The following is a 23,783-nucleotide window of genomic DNA, read 5'->3' as shown; positions in this document are numbered from 1 at the left end:
CTGAGCGAGGAAAAATGAGGGTTTGTAGATGCACTGAGTCTGTAGACGCTGCCATTCAAGATTTCAAGCTCTGATACAAGCTACTTTAATGAAAAAGCAGGAACTAACTAAGAACTGAACCTGTATCAGAACAGTAAATACACCTGAAACACAGGGCCTGCCTTTCCAATGATTTGATGTGTTGAAGAGAACAGCACAAGGTAAGTGGAAAAACAGGATCCCTAGAATTTAAGATTAAAGATGAGAAAAACTGTTTGGACGAACAGTTCAAGCACGTGGATACATTCAGCACCACAAAACGTGCTGTGAGTCTGGTAGGTCTCCAGCATCCCGCCCTAATGCCTCCTGAAATGAAGCTCTCCTCGCGCCGCCAGGGTCCGCCAGCTGGGCCGCACCGCTCGCAGCTCCTCTCAGAGATGCAAAAAGCACTGGTGACCCTCTAAAGCTCTTCTGGAGTGAAAATTAGGCTTAGACTCCCAAAAGAGATCAGATAGAGAAGAAATTACATGGAGTTCTGCCCAAGCCATGATGAGACCTTTGCAGAAATGCCTTTTATCCTGGAAAGGCAGGAATCAAAAGTGAAGGGCATTTGACAGGGGTCCTTTTAGTCCTGGAATTAAAATATGAAGTGGTAGGTTCCAAAGAGCCCTATAAATACACTGGAAGTTTGATGTAATTGGCTCTCATGTGAACCAGGAAAGCAGAAGAGGTTTGAAAACCCTACACCAAAACTGCGATGAATGACAGGCCGCAAAGCGGGGACAGAAATGGTGCGTACGGAGTGAACTGAGAACAAGCGAGGTACTGCCCAAGCGGGCAGACGGCAGCGGGCCCCTGGGGCCGCCTGCCAGGGGATTACACGCCTCAGATGAACTCAGCACGCAAAGACAGGACAAGAGTACGTTAATCATCTACCTCCGTCTCTGCCAGAAATAAAAGGCACAAGATTCCTGGATTTACACCTCAGAGAGTGAAGAGACACCCAAACCCAAATAAAACACGCAGCTTTGCAGCTGAATTTTCCGGGTTCTGAAGGGGACACAAACTCTTATAGGAGTATTAATTCAATGCGATAACGTGAGAAGGAAACAGTGCATCTGCTTGGAAAAGAAACCAGGACCATTATAACAGGTGGAAATACTGGACCCATTACACAGGCTTACTGCACTAATGAATGGATATATAATGAATACATGAGCGCACTGGTCTGATGTAAACTAATTAAACACACCCCCAAAGCAATGAGGGTTTAATACAAGCAAACTGCAGATAAATAGAGGCAGATCCTTGATAAAACAGACAAAAGCAGTGAAGCACCTGATGGTCGCTGGGTTCAGAGAACAGAACTGCCCTGCAAAGGCTGAATTAGCCCAAAAACTAAAACCAGGCAGGAAAGCAGAGTCTTCTGACACTTGAAACAAACAGATGCTAAGTAAATCTAGGCCTGGGTACACACTTATGATTCAGAAAACGTCCATGCCGGCATATCTCTGTAAATTAATTTAGAATAGGGGAACAAAGGTAATATTTGGCTATATTCAGATCGCATTTCAGTGTTAAAGCCACTGTTGTCTGGTAGCTTTGTGGAATATCCATTTATGACAGAAAAAATACAAGCTAATCAAGATCCTGTTGCAGTCCTAATGTGTCCTCCAGGCATTGCTGTAAAATATCCTGAGTGCCCCTGAGTCACAAGAGAATTTGTGTTAAGACAAGAGATTAAATAATGTGCACAATGCACATGCCCAGAGTTGTACGGAATCCTATCAGCAGAGTTCTGAAAGCACACACACCGAATTAACCACGGGAGATCACACCATCTGATGCCGCAGTAGACACTCATTCATTTTAATGGGCGTTAGTGTGGAACTGTGCATTCACACGCACTTTTCTAAATACTGTGTGTGCTCCGGAACCACAACAGCACAAACAGCACCAGCGGAAAAACCCACCCAAGCCGGGTCCAAACAGATGTTACCCACGGTCCTTCAGTCAAGTTGCTCAGCACTTTGGGAAGGAGGAATGATAAGAAAGCGTTTTTCTGTTGCCGCTAGCAGCGCCTTTTAATCACAAAGAATTACCAAAACCACATCACAACGTGCAGGGACTGTCAGCTTGGCTCCCCGACCCCGTGTGCTCCCCAGGTGACTGCACATGGGAAGAAACAGCAAAGAACGGGAATTTCAAAGGCCAGTGTGCTCGCTTGGGTTCCCCATGAAAAAACCCACTTATGAAACAGAGCAAGGGCAAGTGTAGAGTCTTGTGTCTGGGCAGGAACAGCCCCAGGTTCCAGTGTAAGTTGGGGAATGAGCTATTAGAGAGCAGCATAGGGGAAAGGGACCTGGGGGTCCTGGGGACAGCAGGGTGACCATGAGCCAGCACTGGGCCCTTGTGGCCAGGAAGCCAATGGTACCTGGGGTGGGTTAGAAGGGGGTGGTCAGTAGGTCAGAGAGGTTCTCCTGCCCCTCTGCTCTGCCCTGGGGAGACCACACCTGGAATCTTGTGTCCAGTTGTGGCCCCTCAGTTCCAGCAGGACAGGGAACTGCTGGAGAGAGTCCAGCGCAGCCACCAAGATGCTGGAGGGAGTGGAGCATCTCCCGTGTGAGGAAAGGCTGGGGGAGCTGGAGCTCTGGAGCTGGACAAGAGGAGACTGAGGGGGGACTCATTCCTGGGGATCAATATGGAAAGGGGCAGTGTCAGGAGGATGGAGCCAGGCTCTTCTGGTGACAACCAGGGACAGGACAAGGGGCAATGGGTGCAAACTGGAACACAGGAGGTTCCACTGAAATTTGAGAAGAAACTTCTTCACGTTGCCACAAGTCATCACGGTCATTTTCAAAATTTAAAAAAAAGTATTTCCTTAATCCCCATAATTGAAACATGACCTTTGATGTTCCTTTTCTATAGGATTATGTATTACTATTATTTGTTTTTCCTTATATCTTATCTCCCGATAAAAACAGACTATGGTTTACATAAATTTTTAAATAAATATGCGTATCTTTTTCAATATTAGATCACAGCACAACATGAAAACGACCTACGCTGATGTTTTGAATCTACAGCATCAGCTGAGTACATCTACTCATTAAAGAGAAGAAAGACGCGGTAAGACCAAAACACACATTAAAGGAACCCTTCAAAAACCGTCCATCAAACACATGCATGAGGAGCTGCGGTTACTTACCACTGGACCTGTTTTTGCGGTTTGACTTCCCTCCCGTAAGAAGCATCTTGAGACTGTTGCGAAACATGGTGATGCTGTTCCACCGCGCGTACCCCAAACCTGCGGACGCAAAAGAACAAGACAGAAAACAGTCAACTCTGGTTTAGTCAACGGAAGAACGATACAGACAAACAGCGAGAAAGTGCTAAAAACGCGCTAAATGCTCAGAATGATGAAAAACTGCTTTGCCAATATGTTTTCTAAGAAGAGCAATCGAGATCCACAGAAAACCTACTGTTCTGTCTCTTTTCGTTATGCCAGGACAGCACAATTTCAGTGTTTCCAGCACGACCTACCTATTTCGTCAAATGATTTATCCAAATCACTATCACACCGAGCTGGGAAAGACGCGGCGTGCAGCGGGCTCTCATTCCCAAGCCACCAAAGAGTCGCTGCCCAGAAACAAGGGAACTTGCTGACAAGAGCCTCCAGAGCACCGGAGGTTTGGCCTGCGCTCCTGGGCGGGCTGGCTGTCAGTTCTCCTGCGAGCCGCATGAACCGTTAGGAAAGCCCCAACCTTAACTGATGCAAAAAGCACTAGGAGACATTATCCATGTATTTTTCTTCATTCTATACGTCTCAGGGAAAAAAGCAGGAGTTGTCTCTGCGCTGCTGGAGATAAAAGAATGAGCTGGTTCAGCAGACACAGCGACAGCTCGTTCTGGGGAACATCCTCGCATTAAAGCAGGTGAACCATCAAACAGCGCCAACCAAAGCAGCTCCTCACCAGACCAAACGAAAAGAGTCTTTGATCAGGACATACAAACAACCACAAACTTCCTTCTATTGTACACGTAATACTGCATAGTTACACGGTAATGCATTCATCTTCTAGAAATGCAGCATGATTTCTTTTCCTGCAATAACAGTAGATTCTTCCTGGAAGATGCTCAGTAAATGTGATTTTGACTTTGTTCATAGTTATCTAACACTTTCAAGTACATTAATGCAATAAAACCCTGCTCAAAAAGCTTTATATGTATATTTAAAGCCCAAATCCTTCTAATAAGACTTACTCAGTGAGAGATACTGACACTGCAAGGCAGCGAATCAAGCGCACCCAGGTTACAACCCGGAGTAAACGCACACCGACGACCTTCGCTCCAGCCCTTCCCCACCTCCAGGAGCTCCCGTGCACTCGTGGCACTGCACTAGCAGATGTGGGTATGTTTGCCTGCACGTATGCATGAATATTGAACATACAGCCCTGGCATTTCCTTTGCGTTTATGAATCTCCTGAATAGCATCTGGCATCTCTCTGGGCCCTTGCACAGTGACGTGAAAGCACGAGGTGTTACTCAGGTTTACTCCCAGGGCTCCCACAGCAAGCTCAGGCCCCTTCGAAGCATCCGACTGCTACACGGCTACCAAAACCAAATCCCACCTGAGCACAAACACTGTTGTCTCCAGTTTGAATCCTGTTCATTTAGTTTCTTTACACGGCTGTTACGTTCCAGCTCACAGCACAGAAAGAAAACTTCTGGGTTTACATTTCCTTCCTCTCTTGCAATCTGTTATTAATAAATTCCATACACAACACTCTTTGCAGCATCAGAAGGAGAAAATATGAAGTTGACATTAAATGTGAAGAGGAGACAAGCAAACTCAAAGTGTTATTTATTTTGGAACATGATAATATTATAATCCCTGCAACATCCCACTAATCCCAGTGTATTTATCTGGGCTTTGAGTAGGACAACAGGCTGCAGTAAACAGCTCCTGCCACTGCCAGAGCTGCCCGACGTGGACGGGACTCGGCTTCTCCTCCTCTACAACACCGAGCACTATGCTGATAACGTAATATGTACATTTGACGGATCCATTTATTTCTTTTTTGGAAGAAGCAGGCTCGAGTGCTTCTCACGTTAAGCCAAGTGTCACAGCCAGAATGAAGTTAATTTTTTCCTTAAAGTTTATGTAAGAAAGAAAAATGTCCCGTACCCATCACCTAGCAACACCTTCCCGAGACAGGCAGAACAAGAAGAGGCAGTTTCCTTCTGCTCTGGGATGGTAATATGGAAAAATCAGAAGGGATTAATAATGATTCACAGTACCGCGTGGAGCCAGAAGAACAGCCGTGGCTCACCGAGCAAACCACCGCTGGGTGTGCGGCCGAGGAGGACGGAGCAACGGGGGACGGCTCTACTCATGGGCAGGTACCGCGGCCCCGGAGCTCCTGTCCCCCCCAACGCACCCGCACCAACCACCGCAGAGTAGCGACCACAGGGCCAGACGTCTGAATACCCTGTGCAAAGCGTACAGGTAAAAACAGGGTGAATAAACCACAATCCTGCAGCATTTGGTGGGACTGGGGCAGAGAAAGAGCCCACTAGAACCCCACTACAGCGCAGGGTGTTGTCTTTTTCTTGTTTCTTTTAAAAACCAGCTCTCTAGGTATGCGGTTTGAGTCCCAGCTCGGTCTGAAAGGACAAGTACTCTTTATAATGGCATTTTCCTCAAATCCGACTCTCACGTAAGTAGTGGACAGCCCAGACTTCCAAGTTCCAGCGGATTAAGGAGGAGGTTCAGGACCATCCCCGAGTGGAGCTCTGAGCTGCAAGTTTTGTGCGAGCTATTCAGTATATACTTTTCACACTAGAACTCTGTTTTTTCTAATAATGAAAAGCTGAAACTGATAACTTAAAAAAACTGGACCTGATGACCCTGGTGGGTCAAACTCAGAACATTCTGTTCTATGTTCCCTTAATCTTCAACGGGAATGACGGAAAGCAGAATCACAGAATCCCAAGATGTCCGGGGTTGAAGGGCCCTGGAAAGCTCATCCAGTGCAATCCCCCATGGAGCAGGAACACCCAGATGAGGTTACACAGGAAGGTGTCCAGGCGGGTTGGAATGTCTGCACAGAAGGAGACTCCACAACCCCCTGGGCAGCCTGGGCCAGGCTCTGCCACCCTCACCAGGAACAGGTTTCTTCTCAAATGTGTTCTCACTGTGTTCCAGTTTGCACCCATTGCCCCTTGTCCTGTCCCTGGTTGTCACCAGAAGAGCCTGGCTCCATCCTCCTGACACTGCCCCTTTCCATCTTGATCCCCAGGAATGAGTCCCCCCTCAGTCTCCTCTTGTCCAGCTCCAGAGCCCCAGCTCCCCCAGCCTTTCCTCACACGGGAGATGCTCCACTCCCTCCAGCATCTTGGTGGCTGCGCTGGACTCTCTGCAGCAGTTCCCTGTCCTGCTGGAACTGAGGGGCCACAGCTGGACACAATATTCCAGGTGTGGTCTCCCCAGGGCAGAGCAGAGGGGCAGGAGAACCTCTCTGACCTACTGACCACCCCCTTCTAACCCACCCCAGGTCCCATTGGCTTCCTGGCCACAAGGGCCCAGTGCTGGCTCATGGTCACCCTGCTGTCCCCAGCACCCCCAGGTCCCTTTTTCCTATGCTGCTCTCGGCTTTCAAGCAATTACTCCATGTATAATATACATTGCACACAAAAATCTGTTCCACGTTTGCTTGTAACAGCTGCTAGACTGAAACTTCCCATGCTCCACAAATAAATTATTCAAAGTTTAACCTACACTCTTATTTTAAATTGCCTTGAAATTCAAGAGGAGGTTTTGAACAACAACCTCATGACGGGGATTAGTAGCCCAGAAAAGCACATTTAAGAAACACTCCGACGTTCACGGGAACCCAGAGGCCGCACGTCGTACCTGGGAATCGTCACAAACCCCACAAACTGCACAGCGATCAAACGCATTAACCCTGACTCACAACAGGAGCACCAATAACCCATTAAAATAACTCTGAAGTCAAAGGAATCGTATATTTATAAGCTTGGTTCATACACATTTAAAAACACAGGAGCAGAATTTCGGGATTAAATATTTCCAGGAACTTTCGGAATGAAAAGAGCATTGTTGTAATCTCGTAAAAATGCCAACAACTTATAGGATTATTTGCAAAAAAGGAAAACAAAAAAGGAATTTAAAAGGGCTAAACCCTACCCATTACGGGTTTTTAAGCAATTAAGAGTTTATTAGACAAAGTTCTCTAAACTAATAGGCTTTAGCACAACTGAATGTGAACAAAAATTCATCATTTTACATTTGCTCATGAAAGCCTGAACTTGAATCATTTTGATGGGGGGCCGGATGGGAAGGGGATGGACAGACAGATCTTCACATCTTCTCCCAAAACGGGATTTAACACCAGAAATACTAAATAACTATTTAAAATGAGATCAGAAACACGAGCGTAAGAATGCCATCCCTCACCAGAACTCACAACTTCTCTCTTGCACGTGAAAATGTGGTGACCTTGAAATTAAGGAAACTTAATTTTGAACAGGGCTTGATCGTTTTGCGTAACCTGGTTTCTAATTCTAGATTAATGGTACAGACTGAATTCACAAGGGACACCCATGTTCTCCATACACAATGTCAATTATACAGCCTCCGGGAAAACCGATAAGCGAGGCAAAGTCAGCGACACGATCACCTCACGTCCATCCGCTCCGCTGCAGTGTTCTTGGTGTCTTCTGTTCTGCCCATAACACTGAAAATCACTGCTTTGGTTGTAAATATTATTGGTCGCTGCCCTCCACCAACCACCATTGGAAATAGGTATTAACGCCTGAAACAACACGGGGCACTGTTCTACCAAAGTTGAGCCTAGTTAAACTGCGCCTTGGAAGGAATTCCAGGGCACTTTCTAGAGCTGGAATCAACAAGCCTCGTTCTGCCAGGACCAACAATCCCGATTCTGCCCCAAACCACCAGATGATTGAAGAGCAGCAAGATTCTCCATCGGGAACCGCCTGCATTTCAATTTTTAGCTACGACATGGAGCAGCCAAAAACCCGTCACTCAAATAAACACCAGCTACACATTGTATGTTCTATTTGGGGCTCTTTTCGATCTTAACTTCATGTTGAAGATACAGTGGCATGACGGAAACTGAAAACAAAAAAACAGGCAATGTATAAAGTGGCAGGAGACGCTACAGCACTTGACTGCTTCCAGAGACTGAAGGGAACTTGAATTATTTTCTTGCTATTTAAATGAACGAGCAGCTGCACACCTGCTCGAGCCCCAAGGACAAGCACTATGGAACTGAAGTTCGAGCCACTGACAAGCCCGGGAGATCTTCTCAGAACACAGGAGATTTCTGTGCTGATCCCCTCCAGCAGGAAAAGATACAGACCAACCAAACACTAATACACAGTGAAAGCTGTTACACCTTTCCTCTAAATACTGAAGCAATCAGGATAAAAACTGGTAAAACCCACACAGGAAGATCCATGATCCACGTTGCAATTCCAGGCGATCACAGATTGAGAAAGAAACAACCCAGAACAACTTAAACAATTAAGAATATACGGGACCATTGAAAAAAATTCTCCTACCTTGATATCTTTAGGCAAGTTAAATCTCTAGTAAAAAGTGTCTTCCTCCATCCACTGACAGTCCTGAAAGACATTAAAGAAAGAGCATTTAGTAGCACGTCCTCAGCCCGGCGCGGGGCCTCCCGCCGCCCCGCTGCGCGCACGGAACCGCAACGCTCCACCCCAGGAGTGAACCCCTCACCTCCCTACAGCATCACCGCACAAGGCACCACAGCCCCGGCTCTGCAGCACCACTAAAAGGTTAATGCTCATGCTTTTAAATCTCTGTTAATCAATACGAATTCTGGTCACTTGAGTCTTCCCTCTCACCACTTTACAAATAAGAGATACCACTTGCCTTCGATACTGTTTAAAAAGTAATACAGTACTTCCAAGTCTATTCCTGCAGCCTGCCAAAAATCCTGAAAGTCCCCTTAGTGTTTGGTGTTTTTTTTAAACTCAGTCCTTACACCAACGCAACTCCCATGAAGGGATTCAACACTCCATCAAGAGTTCAGCCCTTGGCCCCTTGCTCTGTCATCATGTACTTATAAAAAGTTCATCAAAGAGCCACAAGAAACATCTTGGTACTTATCAAAAAAGACCAGAGCGCTGATTTTAGTACCCGCATGTGTGTGTATTTGTGCTGGACTCTCTCCAGCAGTTCCCTGTCCTGCTGGAACTGAGGGGCCACAACTGGACACAATATTCCAGGTGTGGTCTCCCCAGGGCAGAGCAGAGGGGCAGGAGAACCTCTCTGACCTACTGACCACCCCCTTCTAACCCACCCCAGGTCCCATTGGCTTCCTGGCCACAAGGGCCCAGTGCTGGCTCATGGTCACCCTGCTGTCCCCAGGTCTCTTTCCCCTACACTGCTCTTTCATGACTGCCCCTAATGACCCTCTTCTCCCTGATATGCCTTGAGATGGCGCCAAGGAGAAGTCGCTCTATCAGTTTCCCAGGGGTGGAGGTCTAGAGACCTGTCCCCAGGTCCTCCTTCCTGCCCTTTCTGAAGCCTGCAGTGCCATTTGCTGTCCTCCAGTCCTCAGGCACCTCTCCCGTTTCCCAAGACTTGGGAAACTGCCTTCTCTGCATCTTCTGTCACCAGGGCACCCACCTCGTTCATCAGTGGCCTACATTGCCTCTGCTGTTAGTTTGATCTGCCACGCATTGGAAAAAGCTCTTCCTGTTGTCCTTGACCCCTCTCGCCAGGTTCAATTCTAAGGAGGCCTGAGCTTTCCTAGTTGCCTCCTACACCCTCTGACAACAGCCTGATATTCTCCCAAGCGGCCAGCCCCTCCTGCCATGGTCTAGAAACTCTCCTCTTCCACCTGAGCATCCCCAGCAGTTCCTGTTTAACCACGCAGCTCTCCCGGCTCCTTCCTTGACTTCCCACGTGTCGGGATGCTCTGATCTTGTGCCCGCTAGAAACAGTCCCTGAGCACTGACCAGCTGTCTTGGGCCCCTTTACCTTCCAGCAGCCTTGCCTACTACAGTTAACAGGGTGAAATGTAAGAGTCGTTTTCTATTCGTCCTCAAGCAGCCAATGCAATGAATTTTTTTCCCCATAACCTAAGCAAACAGGTAAAAATTCACAGCAATTTTGCAAATCTAATTGAATTTGAAGCCTCTAAACCAAACGTAGTATAGGTCACATGTACCCTGATCTCAACAGTTTAATTATATTTTCCCAGAGAAATTAACAACTTACTCATACTTTTATCAACAGAATATTAACACACAGACATGAAACACAGTGACCATCTGTCTTCGCAAACCATACTCTACACCAGCGATCAGAACATGCTGCTCAACCAGTCCTGCTGGAAAGGAGAAAGGCTCTGAAATGGTCTCATGAATAGGGATTTCCATCACTAAATGAGGTTATTTTCTAGTTTTGGCTGTCAGTCGCACCAGCTGGTATTCATCTGATCAATTGAGTAAGCCTGGATGCTGTTCTAAAATAAAATAAAGATCACAGTTTCAATTCTTCGCACATACGTACGATGGAAACAAAATACATAGTGACAAAAAAATCGTCTCCATTCCAGTTCTAACTCACACAAATTCATTTGCAAGCAAAATGTGTGTTTTAATGATGCCTGTCAGCTGACAAATCAAACATTGGGAAAGTGGCAATGCTCTTTACATTATAATAACGTAAATACAACTGACCTAACTTTATTAGGGACTAATCCGGAAAACAAGTCTCATGTTTCCATCTTGATAAAGAGTTTGTCTTCTCAACTTCTTATTCTCTAATTAAGATTTGAATCATCTGTTCCCATATATAATTACTGTACTTACAGAGTTCATTACGTAGGAACGTATACCATTGATAAATCAAGAATTCCACAAATAAAACCATACAACATCACACTTCGGTCCATAATTAGCTGCGTCTTGGCTGATTTTCAACAGTATTAAGCAAGCAGCCACTCTACCATATTCTAAATTGGCAACAGTTTCTTCGTGATCACCACTCTAAATAACTACGGGAAAGTGGCCAAACACCAATGGAACCATAGGGAAAAACCCAAGAGAAAACTGTCCGTGCTTTCACGTGCTTTAAGAGTTCCCTGCTCACCCCATACGGCTTAAAAACCAAACAACACGTACCACCAGACGTCCAACCACCCCGTACGTCAAATCCAGATGACATCCACATGGGGCTACCCTAGCGACTCGGACTCCTGCTTTTATATGAGAATTATACACAGGTTCCATCTTATTTCCCGCTTCACAAATAGTTCCATACTAATAATGGGAAATAGTTCCACGCTGTTAGTGGAGCATCCCCTTTTTTCAACAACTTAATAATGGTTATCAAAATTCCCAACTTATCTACTAGCGCAGTGATTTCTGTTTGGTTGCTCTAATGACCAGTGCTACAAAGGCCTCGCCTTTCTAATGCCTTTAGACACTAATCACCATAACGTGTTTATTAACATTCAGTACAGCCTGTTTGTCCACCCTCTCTGCTCTATCTCCAGATCGGTCATTATTTATTAACTGGCTGCTTTGGGTACCGCGCTCATAACACACATGCCAACATGACCATAAAATGATGGGTTACATTAAGTATACACCAAGAAAAACATTTTCCTTCCAGACTAATCCAAGGTTGGGAGACTTATTGTAATTAACTGACATTTTAAAAGATGTCAGCAAATAACTGGAAGAAGAGACCCAACGGCCCACAGATCTCACAACACTGAAAAGCCACCGGACACAGCAGCAGTTGTGAACATCCCAAGCCTGTCCCAGTGTTGCCAGTGCGGCTGAAGGTTCAACAGGGATTTCAGTAAGAAACGAACAAAAAATCTGCCAGCACTACAGACGATACGTTAAATGTTGAGTGAAATACAGCCATGAAAGGGGGATTTAAGTGACAGCTTGTTTCACTTGGCTTTAATTGTTTTTGGTAGCTGGCTAACTATATTTGTGCAGGAAAACTGTGACTTTGCTGAAGTGGATATTCCGCTTTAAGTCACTTCTTCAAGCCTTCCAACAAGGGAACACATGTATAAGCACTTGAAGGGCATATTTATACACCTTTTATCTTTTATTAAGTATGAAAGTAATATTTAAAATAGGCCTGACTACTTAAGACGACGTGTTTAAACTATAAATAATGCCATTGTATAAGCACACTTGAAACCACAGCATATAGCACACTGCAGAAGAATTCCACGCTGTATACACAAGCTCTGCTTCATCCTGCTCTTGTTAGCCAACAACTCCGAGCTTTCTGATTCCACCCTGAAAATGCACATTTGAAGAGTTACAGAACTGAGGAGGTTCCACTTGAATTTGAGAAGCAACTTGTTCCTGGTGAGGGTGGCAGAGCCTGGCCCAGGCTGCCCAGGGGTTGTGGAGTCTCCTTCTCTGCAGACATTCCAACCCGCCTGGACACCTTCCTGTGTAACCTCATCTGGGTGTTCCTGCTCCATGGGGGATTGCACTGCATGAGCTTTCCAGGGCCCTTCAACCCCTGACATTCTGGGATTCTGTGAAGATTTTCACGTCAATGGAAAAGAGAAATGGGAAGGAGTGTTTTTGTGTGCACTAATTTACTTAAACCCTTCCCATTACTAATGAGAAGCACCATAAAAACCACTTAAGCATGGAAAGGCGAGGGGCTTCATTTCATACCAATGGTTTCAATCCAGGAGATTTCACAGAGAGTCACCGTGTGTGAACAGAAAGTACATCAACGGTGGTTGTGAAGCAGACCCTACCAAGTCTTTGCTGAAAACCCGCGCGTCTCGTGAACACGGGAGGGACCAAAGAGCAAGTGCTGGCCCAATACTCAAATTAAACAACGCTGCACAGATGAAACAACAGCAGGATGAGGAGGGGGAGGGCGGAGGAAGAGGAACAGCACAAATAAAGGAAGGAAAACCAACCTGATGTTCCTGTAGTGAGTAACATGCAAAAGCTCACCATCTGATATCTATACCAGAAGTCAACACAACCCGAGTGAAAAAACAAACTGAACACATCTGACAAAGTATCAGGTTCTCTCTCTAGCTTTCTTACAATACGTCCTGAGCGTCTCACGGCTTTGCCTACAACATTTCTACACGTAATTTAGTAAAACCCTGCTAGCAAACTGCAGACGGATAAAAGCCATTTCCTAAAGGAAAACACTGGATTCACAGTTACACAGACAATACAATATGAAACCTGGACACTTCTTCATCTAAAAAGCAACCAACTATAAATACTGAATCTTGCAATCAAACTAGGCACATCAAACACGCAAACAAAGTGATGAACATTTAAAGTGGTTTCTTACTTGGACGAAGATCATAAATTTAATTTGACTATTTATACTGTTAATAATCATTTCCTATTTGTGTTTTATCAAAACAAGAATCAGATCAGCCCCCACTGGCAGCAGCGTTCCAGGCGCAGCAGCGCCGACACCAGCGAGCAGCAGGGAACGGGAGCTCGGGTTGTTACAAGACACTGCTTTCTGTCCAGCTCCTTTCCGTTCCATTTTAACGATGTGCTACAGAGCATCTAAAAAGCACAAAGCAACCGCTCCTCCTCCATAACAATTACGTAGTTCCTTTGAATTATCTGCAGTAATTCCAGAGTGAGACCGAACTTTCCTTCCTCCACAGGCACTCCAGAAAACCTGACAACCTTGTTTGCCTTAATGTACACAGGCACGTACTACATCAAAATAAAAGCTTTTTCTCCCCAAACACAATGAAGATGTGTCCAAGATTACTTCACATATAACATTATAGATGTTACACGGGCTTATTTTTTAAACTCGCCCAAGCTTGGTCTAGACACATTTATTACTGCATACACTGAAGTGCTGGAGCCAGGCCCTGCGCCTTGCACAGAGCTCAAAAAGGCTACAGCATTTATTCTTATTGCAAACCATGCACATCAGGAAGAAGAAAACATACAAGTCAACAATTTTCAGCTCAGTTTTCCATTTTATGCTGGTGTCACAACATACAAAAATATTCCGAAAACCGAAACCATTTGGAAGTTTAGCCCAGGTTTGGGAAATCCCACGAACAAAACCAGCCCTGACAGTCGGGAATAAATACTTTGCAGCCATAGTTCTGTCAGCCTTAGTGTCAAGGAGAGCTGGGGTTTGTTCCTTACAACAGTCACTGTACACAAGCCACGTGAAACCAAAATGATTGTTTCCTCTGCGAGAGAAGTCTGGGGGAAAGGCGAGAAAGCATTATTTTATGTATTGCTCCAGGTCCCTTCCAAGCCCTGACATTCTGGGATTCTGCGGAACTAGACTCCCGAATAGAAACAGCTCGGTAAACAGAACTAAACAAATACACTCGGGTATACCCACAAAGAAGAGTGCAACGCAAAGCTATCTACTTGATGAAGACTTGCAGTTATAGATAGGCTGGGGGGGACACTGGCGCAGTCCCCCAGCAGAGAGACAGGCCGTTCATGCTGACGTAGGAGCAGCCGAATCAGATAACCTGAGTCAGAACAGCAGAAGCCCTCCTGGCAAACCCGTGTCCGCAGCCTGTCCGCACAGCGCAGCGCTCTCCGGGTCTGAGCAAGTCTGCAGGAAGAGTCCAGATAGGCACAAAAGTCACAGACTCACAATTCCCCCGAGCGTCCCCTGCTCTGTGTGCGTGTACACACGCGTGCAAATGACATGGAGGGGGTTAATTTTCACTGTGGGTATTTACAGGTTTGCATGCTCCAAACTGCACTGTTCCTGCTTTCCTGTAGTTATACTATTGACCATTCTTTTTATTCAGAATAAACACTGAGAAATTAATTTGTTCATATTTTAAGTTGCAAATTTTTCAGCATCTTTTTGAATCTGATCCTTCCTTCCCACCCCTGCAAGGCCTTGAAAGCCGACGGCATCCACAGGTTTCGCGAGTACACGCTCAATTCTGTCACCCAGGTTACTAAGCAACTCGCTCACCCGTTCTGCATCCACTCTACAGCAGTTCCAATGACGCTACGCCTAACTTTGCAGACAAAAATACCACAGGCCACCATATCAAACGTGCTCCTAAAAGCAACACAGGAAATTTTTCACCCAGTTGCCAAGTTCTTCTCACCCTACAGCAGGTAGCGGCGATTTGTTTAACATCAGTTGGTAGTGCCAAAGGAGGGAGAACCGAAATATTTCAGTTGCCATTTGGCAAAGTCAACTTCAAATCAATAGACCACTTCATTGTTCACTCTTCTAACATAATTCCTCAGTTCCAACCATGCAAGTGGGGGCTTACATAATTTAAAAACCACATCGTTCCCACTTCTTTAGTGCCTGGAGGACGGTCCCGCAGGCACCGCAGCCCGTGGTCCCCGACTCACTGCCCTCACACTTCCTTCAAACACCAGCAACCCAAAGCTCAGCACAGACCCCTGCGACTGAAATACTCCTCAAGCTGGCAAAAATAAACACTTGCATCTCCTTGTCTCTGGAAACGTACGCGGATTTAGAACCACACCAGTTGGCTTGCGATCACAACTTGTAACTGGCAAGAACTCCCACTGTTATTACTTTTTGGGCTAACTGCTACCCACATAGTGCCAGATGGTTCGTTCCACCTCTGCTGAGGAGGTGGCGGAGCACTGCCTGCTGTCACCATTGCCTTTGCTTTATCTCACTTTTTAATCGAGACACAGATAATATTACCAGTCTGAGGAAAGAGCGGGTGGGCTTATGTAGCTCCATTACAGCTTAAGCCTTCAAAGAACAATATTCCTTTCTTTAATGGTGCCTGTGACACTAAATCCCCATTCCTAACAGCAAAAAAAAGTAAAGGATGCCTTGACACACGTGTTAAACAAAGGTCGGTGCCAATGGGAAGCTGCTCACTAAGATCTCAAGCAAACATTTCATGTTCTAACTGTGAAACCAAGTATCTCATAACGGCGTGAAACAGCAGAAAATTGAGTTGGGGTCTTCTAATTAAATCTTACATTGAAAATTAAATAGGAAAGAATTATTTGAATATGAGGAGAAAATCCTCATTAAATTATCAAACGGGAGATTTCTCCCTTCATAAAATATAAATTAGCTATTAAACTAAGATTACTTAGAAGTGCAAAAGCTGCTAGAAGAGATAATAAGCACCCTAACTTAAGCAACTACAGAAAGTAACAGATTAAGCAACATACAGCTATATGCACAGAACAACTGCCTGACATCCATACAATTGTGCAAATATCCTTAAAAATAAAGTCACGTAAAGAATCCCAGGATGTCCGGGGTTGAAGGGCCCTGGAAAGCTCATCCAGTGCAATCCCCCATGGAGCAGGAACACCCAGATGAGGTTACACAGGAAGGTGTCCAGGCGGGTTGGAATGTCTGCACAGAAGGAGACTCCACAACCCCCTGGGCAGCCTGGGCCAGTGTTCTGTCACCCTCACTGAGATGCTCCACTCCCTTCAGCATCTTGGTGGCTGCGCTGGACTCTCTGCAGCAGTTCCCTGTCCTGCTGGAACTGAGGGGCCACAACTGGACACAATATTCCAGGTGTGGTCTCCCCAGGGCAGAGCAGAGGGGCAGGAGAACCTCTCTGACCTACTGACCACCCCCTTCTAACCCACCCCAGGTCCCATTGGCTTCCTGGCCACAAGGGCCCAGTGCTGGCTCATGGTCACCCTGCTGTCCCCAGGACCCCCAGGTCCCTTTCCCCTACACTGCTCTCCAACAGGTCATCCTCTAATAGGTCATTCTGTGGCCTGCAAGCCTGGAGCAACGCAACAAAATCCACAAGCACAAACATTAATTTGGGTCATTCAAACCACTGTATCCACTCAGCATGTGCACCCCTCCGCTGGCTCTGTTTTAAAACTCCCCTAAAAGCTCAACACACTTCCTTTTGGCTCTTTGCTCCAAGCATCATGTATTTCTAAAAATCCATCACCACTATATTTTACTCTGGTTTTGATCTCTAGGAACCCTTCCATTTCTATTCCATCAAACCTCTGAAGGATAGAAAGTTGTTTATCTGTTTGTCCGATAATCTCCCGGGTGCTGAAGCTTTTCTTCTGCAGCACTGTGACCCAGCAGCCCGCCTAAGCCCATCCCAATTATCTGCTCAGCGACATTAAGAGCACACCACTATCTAAAAAATACCTTCTCCACGCAGAACAACCCCACAGGCCAGAATGGGCAGTATGACACAAGGGAAAATCACCTCAAGAGGTAAATAAAAGGACCGACAACGGGAAAGATGCACACTTCACTGTCCATTGCGCTCTGGTTGCATGGTGTTCCTTTACTTCTTAACATTTCTTCATTAATACTAAGTCTATGGGAAATCAACCCAGAAAGAGAGGATGGCAGAAGCTGATTCCATTGATGGAAAGAGGCATCACCAGAATCCACTGTGCCAGATCAGTGGGACAAAACGGGACTTCACCAGTACATACCCCAGGGCAGGAGCACCGGGGAAGGCAGGAAAGTGGGATTATTCTCCTCACCTTGGCCAGCCATGTGGCTGAGCCGGGGATACCCGCAGCTCTCGTTAACTACTTACAAATCCCACTGTGACCTGCGCTGCAAATAATAACTCATTTATCCAAAATATTCTTTCATTAATGAGATCATTACAAATGTCAAATCTGAGATCATTACAATTAGCAACTAAAGCTGATATAAGTAAGAATTAGCCAACAGAATATCCACCATTAAGGTGTGGGACTCAGAGAAAAAGCACACATTTACCCCTTCCACTGATATTTGGGAATTTTACCCCAACGGCTTTGTCAAGCTGGTCTGATTGGTAATGTTAAAACATCCCCTGCAGATGAGGGTAGAAGATGCAGTTCAGCTCTTCAGCTGAATTTCCCCAGTGACGTATTTACACAAGCCTCAGTTTTTAAATATCACACAATGGAAACTGCGAAAGTGCCACTGGTCTCTGAAAGCCAAGTCACCTCTTCCAACGGCAAAAAGACAGGAGGAGTTAAAAACAGGACGTAAAAAATACCTCATCATGACGACCCAATCTCCCGTCTTACTCCAGCCTCCTCTAAACGAAATGATTGCAAACTTCCAGATTGCTGAATTTGAGGGCAGAAAAGCAAGAAGGCCCGTGTGCATCTCCCCCAGCTTTGGAAAGGCCTGGATAACACAGGAACTTGATGTGCTATTCGCATCTGCTTCCAGCTCCGCACAGGAACAAGCTCAGCTTTGAGCTTTCTCTGCTTTGATCAGCATAACGAGCTCAGAAACACTCATCAGGTGACTTCTCAGTAACTTATGTGAAATGGGGCAACACGACTGGAACCGCTTGTGGTGAAAGGACATTTCATACAGATCTTCCCTTTGGATATATTCTGCTTATTTTATTCTTTTTAGTACAGGCAAAAAACTCACGAGCAACCAGTTGCTCCAAGACTTCGAAGCGATGATTATGAAATATCTCAACAACAAATCACTCCCCAGCCAACCAGAAAAATCACCAGCAGCTCCAGCCTTCGCAGCACCAGAGCCATCAGTGCGCTCTGGAAGATACTCCTGCACTCACCAATATGTTCTCTTCATAAAGGACAAATAAATAACAAATACTGGTAACAGCCGAAATGTCAACACGCGTGATTCACCCCCCTCTTCAGGAGCTCTGCCGGCGCCGGAGAACGCGCCTCGCTCCTCGGCAGCGCTGTTCCTCGGCAGCGCTGTTCCTCGGCAGCGGCGTGCGGAGACTCGTCGGGATGGGAACAGCGAGGTGAACTCGCCGACCCGCGCTCCTGGAGCACCCGCGCCCGCCTTCGCCAGATCGGCTCTTCAGGACTGCTACCTGAGGTCACTCCTGCGGGAAAGCCAATTGACTCTCACCTTCGTCAAGCAAAAGGATTGGTGGGAGGGAAATAATAATAGAAGCCCTCACATTTGGAGTTCGAAAAGGCACCATTTTTAGGCAGCCCTCCACTCCTAGCAAGAAAAGGAACCCACAAACTCCAACCAAGGTTTCCTTCACACAGAACACATACAAAACCAATTACTACATGTATTTTCTAAACACCATGAATAAGTAATGATTCCTTTGAAATCAAACAATCACGCAATGTGGCACAAAACCAAATGTGAGTCAAAAAAGCATACTATACTTTTTACATAACATTACTAATTATGTTCTCTTAAAGGGCAGTTTTCAAGATGGAGTTTCTCACATCACAGCATAAATTAGCTTATTTGACACATTTTGGAAAGACAGATAATAAATGCTGCCTGGGAAGAGACCCAGACTGTTCAGGGAACTCTACGGGCTATTCAACGGCTCCTCTTCCTGAAGACCAGAAAGGCCGCAGTCCCACCACAGCTCCCAAAACACACAGCACTCTTATTCAAAACCAACTAGAGCAACTTCTGCTCCCTCATCAGCACTGCCCAGCCAATTCCACGCTACGACAACAACTTAATTCCTCTCCAGTTTGTCCACCACCCCCATCACTAAACTGGACCCTTCTGTCCCGGGTTGCTTAATCAGAACCTCCAACTCTATCAGACGGGGCAGCTTCACGTGGGACAATTTCAAGACTGGGCTCTAAATTCCCTGTTTATCCCTTCTTAATATTAAGTACACAACGCAAGCTACTATCTTCTATAATTAATGTAGGGTTTGTATTTAAACTAATTACTTTTTAAACAAACGCAAACCAAGCAAGTGCACTTTAGAATTATTCCAGTCCCGTTATTTTATGGGGCTAAGTAACGTAACTAGAATTTATTTTTTAAAGCTCATAAAATCCAGTTGGCAAACACACCAGAGATGAATGATGTAGCTCACTCCGTGGCCGCAAATACTTGCAGATGCAGTGAGCTTTAAACACTGATTTATCTCCAGTGAATGCAACAGGCATACAATCTACCTCAAAGTTAAAATGAACACGTTATTTCAAGATGAAGGCTTCAGATTATCATTGGAAACAAGGAGCAGGCTCAGCTCTGCTCTCACTGGAGACCATCGGAACCTCCCACAGACCTCACCAGCAACGTCACCGGGTCCTGTACGACCACGCAGCTTCTGCACCTTCTACGGATGCTGAAAAACATCCCTCGGGGTTGGCACATCTTCATTATACCAGAAGCAAAGCACAAGCCAACCTGAAATTACCTCTCAAGCCTTTCACTCGGTACAAGAGAGAGTGGGAGAGAAAGGACAGAGGTCACTGATTTTACACCAATTCTTAAAATCAGCTTAACCTCACCAGGAAACGACCCTCGGAGCCACCTGCCTGTCTGGAGGTCCAAGGAAGTCGTCTCGTCCTCTCATTCTGCTCTAAAGAAATCCTCACTCAGAAGTTTAAAGAATCGCAGCTTTGGACGTCAAGACGACAAGAAATTAGGACTTTTTGTGAAGAATTTTTTAAAGCAAAAGATTTTTTTTAACATTTCACAACGTGAAATTACAGGCATTACTGGCCCCTCGGCTGATCCACCTCCAGAAAAGACAGGAATTGCTACAATGCAATCGATATTGATAAGTAGCTTATTTTATAAAACTACATTAGTCATCCAGCCACACTGAATATATAAGCAGCAATCCACATTGTAGTTACAAGACTAAATCTGCGCGCGAGCGCGCTGCGACATTCCAGGAGCAGAGGCCGGACCCCAGCAGGACACGTCCTGCACTTCCTCTCCCCCCACGTGAAATCGGTGGCAATTTCCGAGCACACAGCCTTTTGCAGTAATGATGCATTTAGCGAGAGTTACTACAAAAAAAGGCAATGGAACTCTACGTAATTTGTTCATATTTTTAGAAGCCCCAGCGTCACAATGGCCACAGACCCCAGGCGGCTTACCATAGTCTACTGGGCTTCTTCCGCCTATAGTCTGTTCACAGAACCAAATAAAAGGGATTTTGAGTATGGCAAGTTGCAATATATTGTATTTTCATGATTGGACTGGGTGTTCATCACACATTTTCTAGATGAGCATACCTCTGCACAAAGTATCCCAGACATAAGGTGCCTCTGGTCAGTATGTTCTCACCAAAAGGCACTTATTTCACTACCTTCTTTTCTTTTCAATTCCTACATTAGGAATGGATGTCTTGGCGTTTTAAGTTTTGAGGATTAAATAAGAAAAACCAGGCACACCCAAGCCCCAGCACTTTGAAGGAACCATTCCAAGCTCCATCCTGAGCACTGCTGCAACCAGGGCTTCATGGCCATGTTGTTGTTGTTCTCCATGGCACGTTTGCTGTATTTCTTCTTCTTCTCCCAATTCAAGATTAATTTAACTCCATTCAGTACACTGTAGCTATGCTACACTCCCCAGCAGCACTAATTAACCTTCATCATTTATTTAATTTCTCCAGATACTTCATTTTCCTCCCGCTATTTTCACCTGTATAAAAGCCTAAAATCCATACTGATGCATCATCCTCTAAACCAGTTTACAGTCTACCATATGCTCCTGAACTTCCCGACGCAGATGAGGATGAAAACATCTTTTCCTTGCAAAACACGCATCTGAGAGGAGCCTGTCTGCCTCATCATCTCTCATGTCTTTTTTACATTTTAGCCCCCAACAACCAACCCACGCCTGTAACAGAAAGCTACCGTGTGTCATTAGGCTCCACACTCCTTACTCACCCTATGGGAGGAATAACAAGGAGGCTGTTTAACCCCCGTTTTCCCCCAGCACCCCGGGCGGGTGTCTGCCTCACGTGTCCCCACCTGCAGCACAGCCCCTGGAAACACGGGGCCATTCTGCAAGAAAAACGCCTTTTTCAGCGCCCAAAGGGACGGATCTGAATCCTGCAGCACGTGATTTGCACCCGAAATATTCACTCACCTCTAAAGCCTGCCTGCTGCTCTCTGAAAAATACCTTATTTCTCAGTGAAAAGACGGGAATTTTGAAAATACCTGCAACGCTGCTCTCTTAAAAATACCTTATTTCTCACTGAAAAACAGGGAATTTTTGAAACTACCTGCAACGCCGCCCGCCCCGACCCCACCTTTGCAGCCGCCCGCGCTCGACCCGCAGCTCTCGCAAGTTTTATGACCGTGGCCGAGCCCAGCGCGGCGCCCCCGCCCCGCCCCGCTGTCACGGACACGGCGGCGGGATCTGCGCCCCCCGCCCCCCCCGCGGCGCGGTTCGGTGCGGGGCCCGGCCCGGCCCCCCCGCGTGCGGCACCGCCGCGATTTCCACCCAGACAGCGCTCCCCGCCGACATGTCGCGGGGCGTCGCCCCCTCACGGCTCCCCCCCTCCCCTCCCGTTTGTGTCGCGGCGGGGGGTGGCGGGGACACGGACACACACATACACACACCCCCGCGGCCGCGGAGCCCTTACCTGGCGCGGCGGGGCTCCCCGGCGGCCCCTCACAGACGCACCGGCCGCGGGGCGCCTCCCTCTCACCACATCGCCGGGAGCGCGCGCCCGAACGGGAGGCGGGGGGGGGGGGCGGGGGGGCGGTCTCGCCCCCTCCTCGTCGGCGCCGCTGCTCCCTCGCTGCCACAGCGCCCTCCTTCCTTCCCTCCGCCGGTCGCTCCCTCCCTTGCCGCCCGCCCTCCGCGGCCTCCCCCGGGGAGCGGCGGCCGCGGCGCCTCTGCCCCCCGCTCTGCTCTGCTCTGCTCGCTCCGGAGCGCGCTCCCGCCGCCGCCGCCGCCTCACGGGCGCGCGCGCTGCGCCGCGCGGAGGGGGGAAGGGAGCGGGCGGGGCGGGAACGGCGCGAGCGGCGCTCGCCCCCCGGGTGGGAGGGGGAAAGGAAGCGGCGGGCGCGCGTGCCCCTGGGCTCCCCCCGCGTTCGGAGGTGAGCCGGCCGGGAGGGGCGGGGCTGATTGGGTATTCATGAGGAGGGGGCGTGGTTATGCAAATTAAGCGCCCCTCGCCGCCCGCGCTCGGGGAGGTCTCGTGGGGAAGGGCGGGGCGCCGCCGGGCGGCTCCTCCGCGCCCTCCCCCGCCTCGTTCGTACCTGGGATGCGGCTCCGTCGCCCCCGCGATGGCCGCCCGCGATAAACCCCGAGCGGGAGGGCGCCGGCAGAGCCCGCGCAGCGCCCGCGCCCGGCGAGCGGGAGAAACTTTAGCGGGAGGCGGGCGGGGCCGCGGGGGGGCACGCGCTGAGGCGGCGCGGGCGGCGCCCTCCTGAGGGGAGCGCTGAGGCGGCGCCGGGCCCTTCCCCGCGGGGCTGCGCCGTGAGGGGCGGCGGGAGCCGGTCCCGCCCGCGGGGCGATCGCGTTCGCCGAACGGGAGGGAGGCGATCGCGGGCGGCTGCGGGGAACAGCCCTCGAGTGACTCCGGCATCTGAAAGCCGCGTGTGGCTGCGGAACCTGTTCCCGCAGGTTCCGCTGGGCCGGGGGGGTTTGGCCGTGACAGGGAACGCGGCGACGGGGACGCGAGCGCTGCGCGCTGCCTCCCGCCCGTGTGCACATCTGCCCTGCAGACACACCAGGCTGCTATTAGGACAACAAAACAGACTTCTGGGAATAACACCTGAAAACCAAAGCGGTTTACTCATCCTCCCCCAGAAGATCGGAGTTGAAAACCAGGTGGAAAACACAGGAAAAGCTGTATTATGGGTTAAAGCTAATATAAACATTTAAATTCACCTAAATAGCTTAAGATACACATTGCAACTAGCAATTCAATCAGCATATTGGCATTGCTTAATTGTCCACTGTGCATGAAATACAGTAGTGACAGGAATTTGGTTTTATCATCAAGCTAAATCATTAATTTTGCACAAAAAAAGTATGTGGTAAACAAAACTGGAATTTTTATCTGGTTATTTC

The 23,783-nt window shown here is 47.6% G+C and overlaps 1 protein-coding gene across 7 annotated transcripts in view; it reads right to left on the bottom strand.

Moving 5' to 3' along the window:
• The window catches only part of TANC2 (tetratricopeptide repeat, ankyrin repeat and coiled-coil containing 2), a 122,123-nt gene extending 99,322 nt beyond the window's left edge, over positions 1 to 22,801 (bottom strand). For 3 of the 7 annotated variants that reach the window (XM_065039142.1, XM_065039144.1, XM_065039145.1), the window contains exons 1-3: positions 22,345 to 22,801; positions 8,590 to 8,652; positions 3,188 to 3,286 (exon numbers count right to left, since the gene is read on the bottom strand). In XM_065039142.1, coding sequence (XP_064895214.1) covers positions 3,188 to 3,254 — 67 coding nt within the window. In that variant the 5' untranslated portion in view covers positions 3,255 to 3,286; positions 8,590 to 8,652; positions 22,345 to 22,801. Of the gene's footprint in view, positions 1 to 3,187; positions 3,287 to 3,522; positions 3,542 to 8,589; positions 8,653 to 22,344 lie in introns of those variants that run through there. The other 4 variants (XM_065039138.1, XM_065039139.1, XM_065039140.1 and 1 more) reach the window with 2 other exon arrangements.
• Positions 22,802 to 23,783: the final 982 nt, after the last annotated feature.

This window comes from Columba livia, chromosome 23 (genome assembly GCF_036013475.1).
Source record: "Columba livia isolate bColLiv1 breed racing homer chromosome 23, bColLiv1.pat.W.v2, whole genome shotgun sequence".
NCBI classification, from domain to species: domain Eukaryota; kingdom Metazoa; phylum Chordata; class Aves; order Columbiformes; family Columbidae; genus Columba; species Columba livia.
The sequence above is the reverse complement of the archived record's forward strand: the minus strand, read 5'-3'. Positions and strand labels throughout refer to the sequence as shown.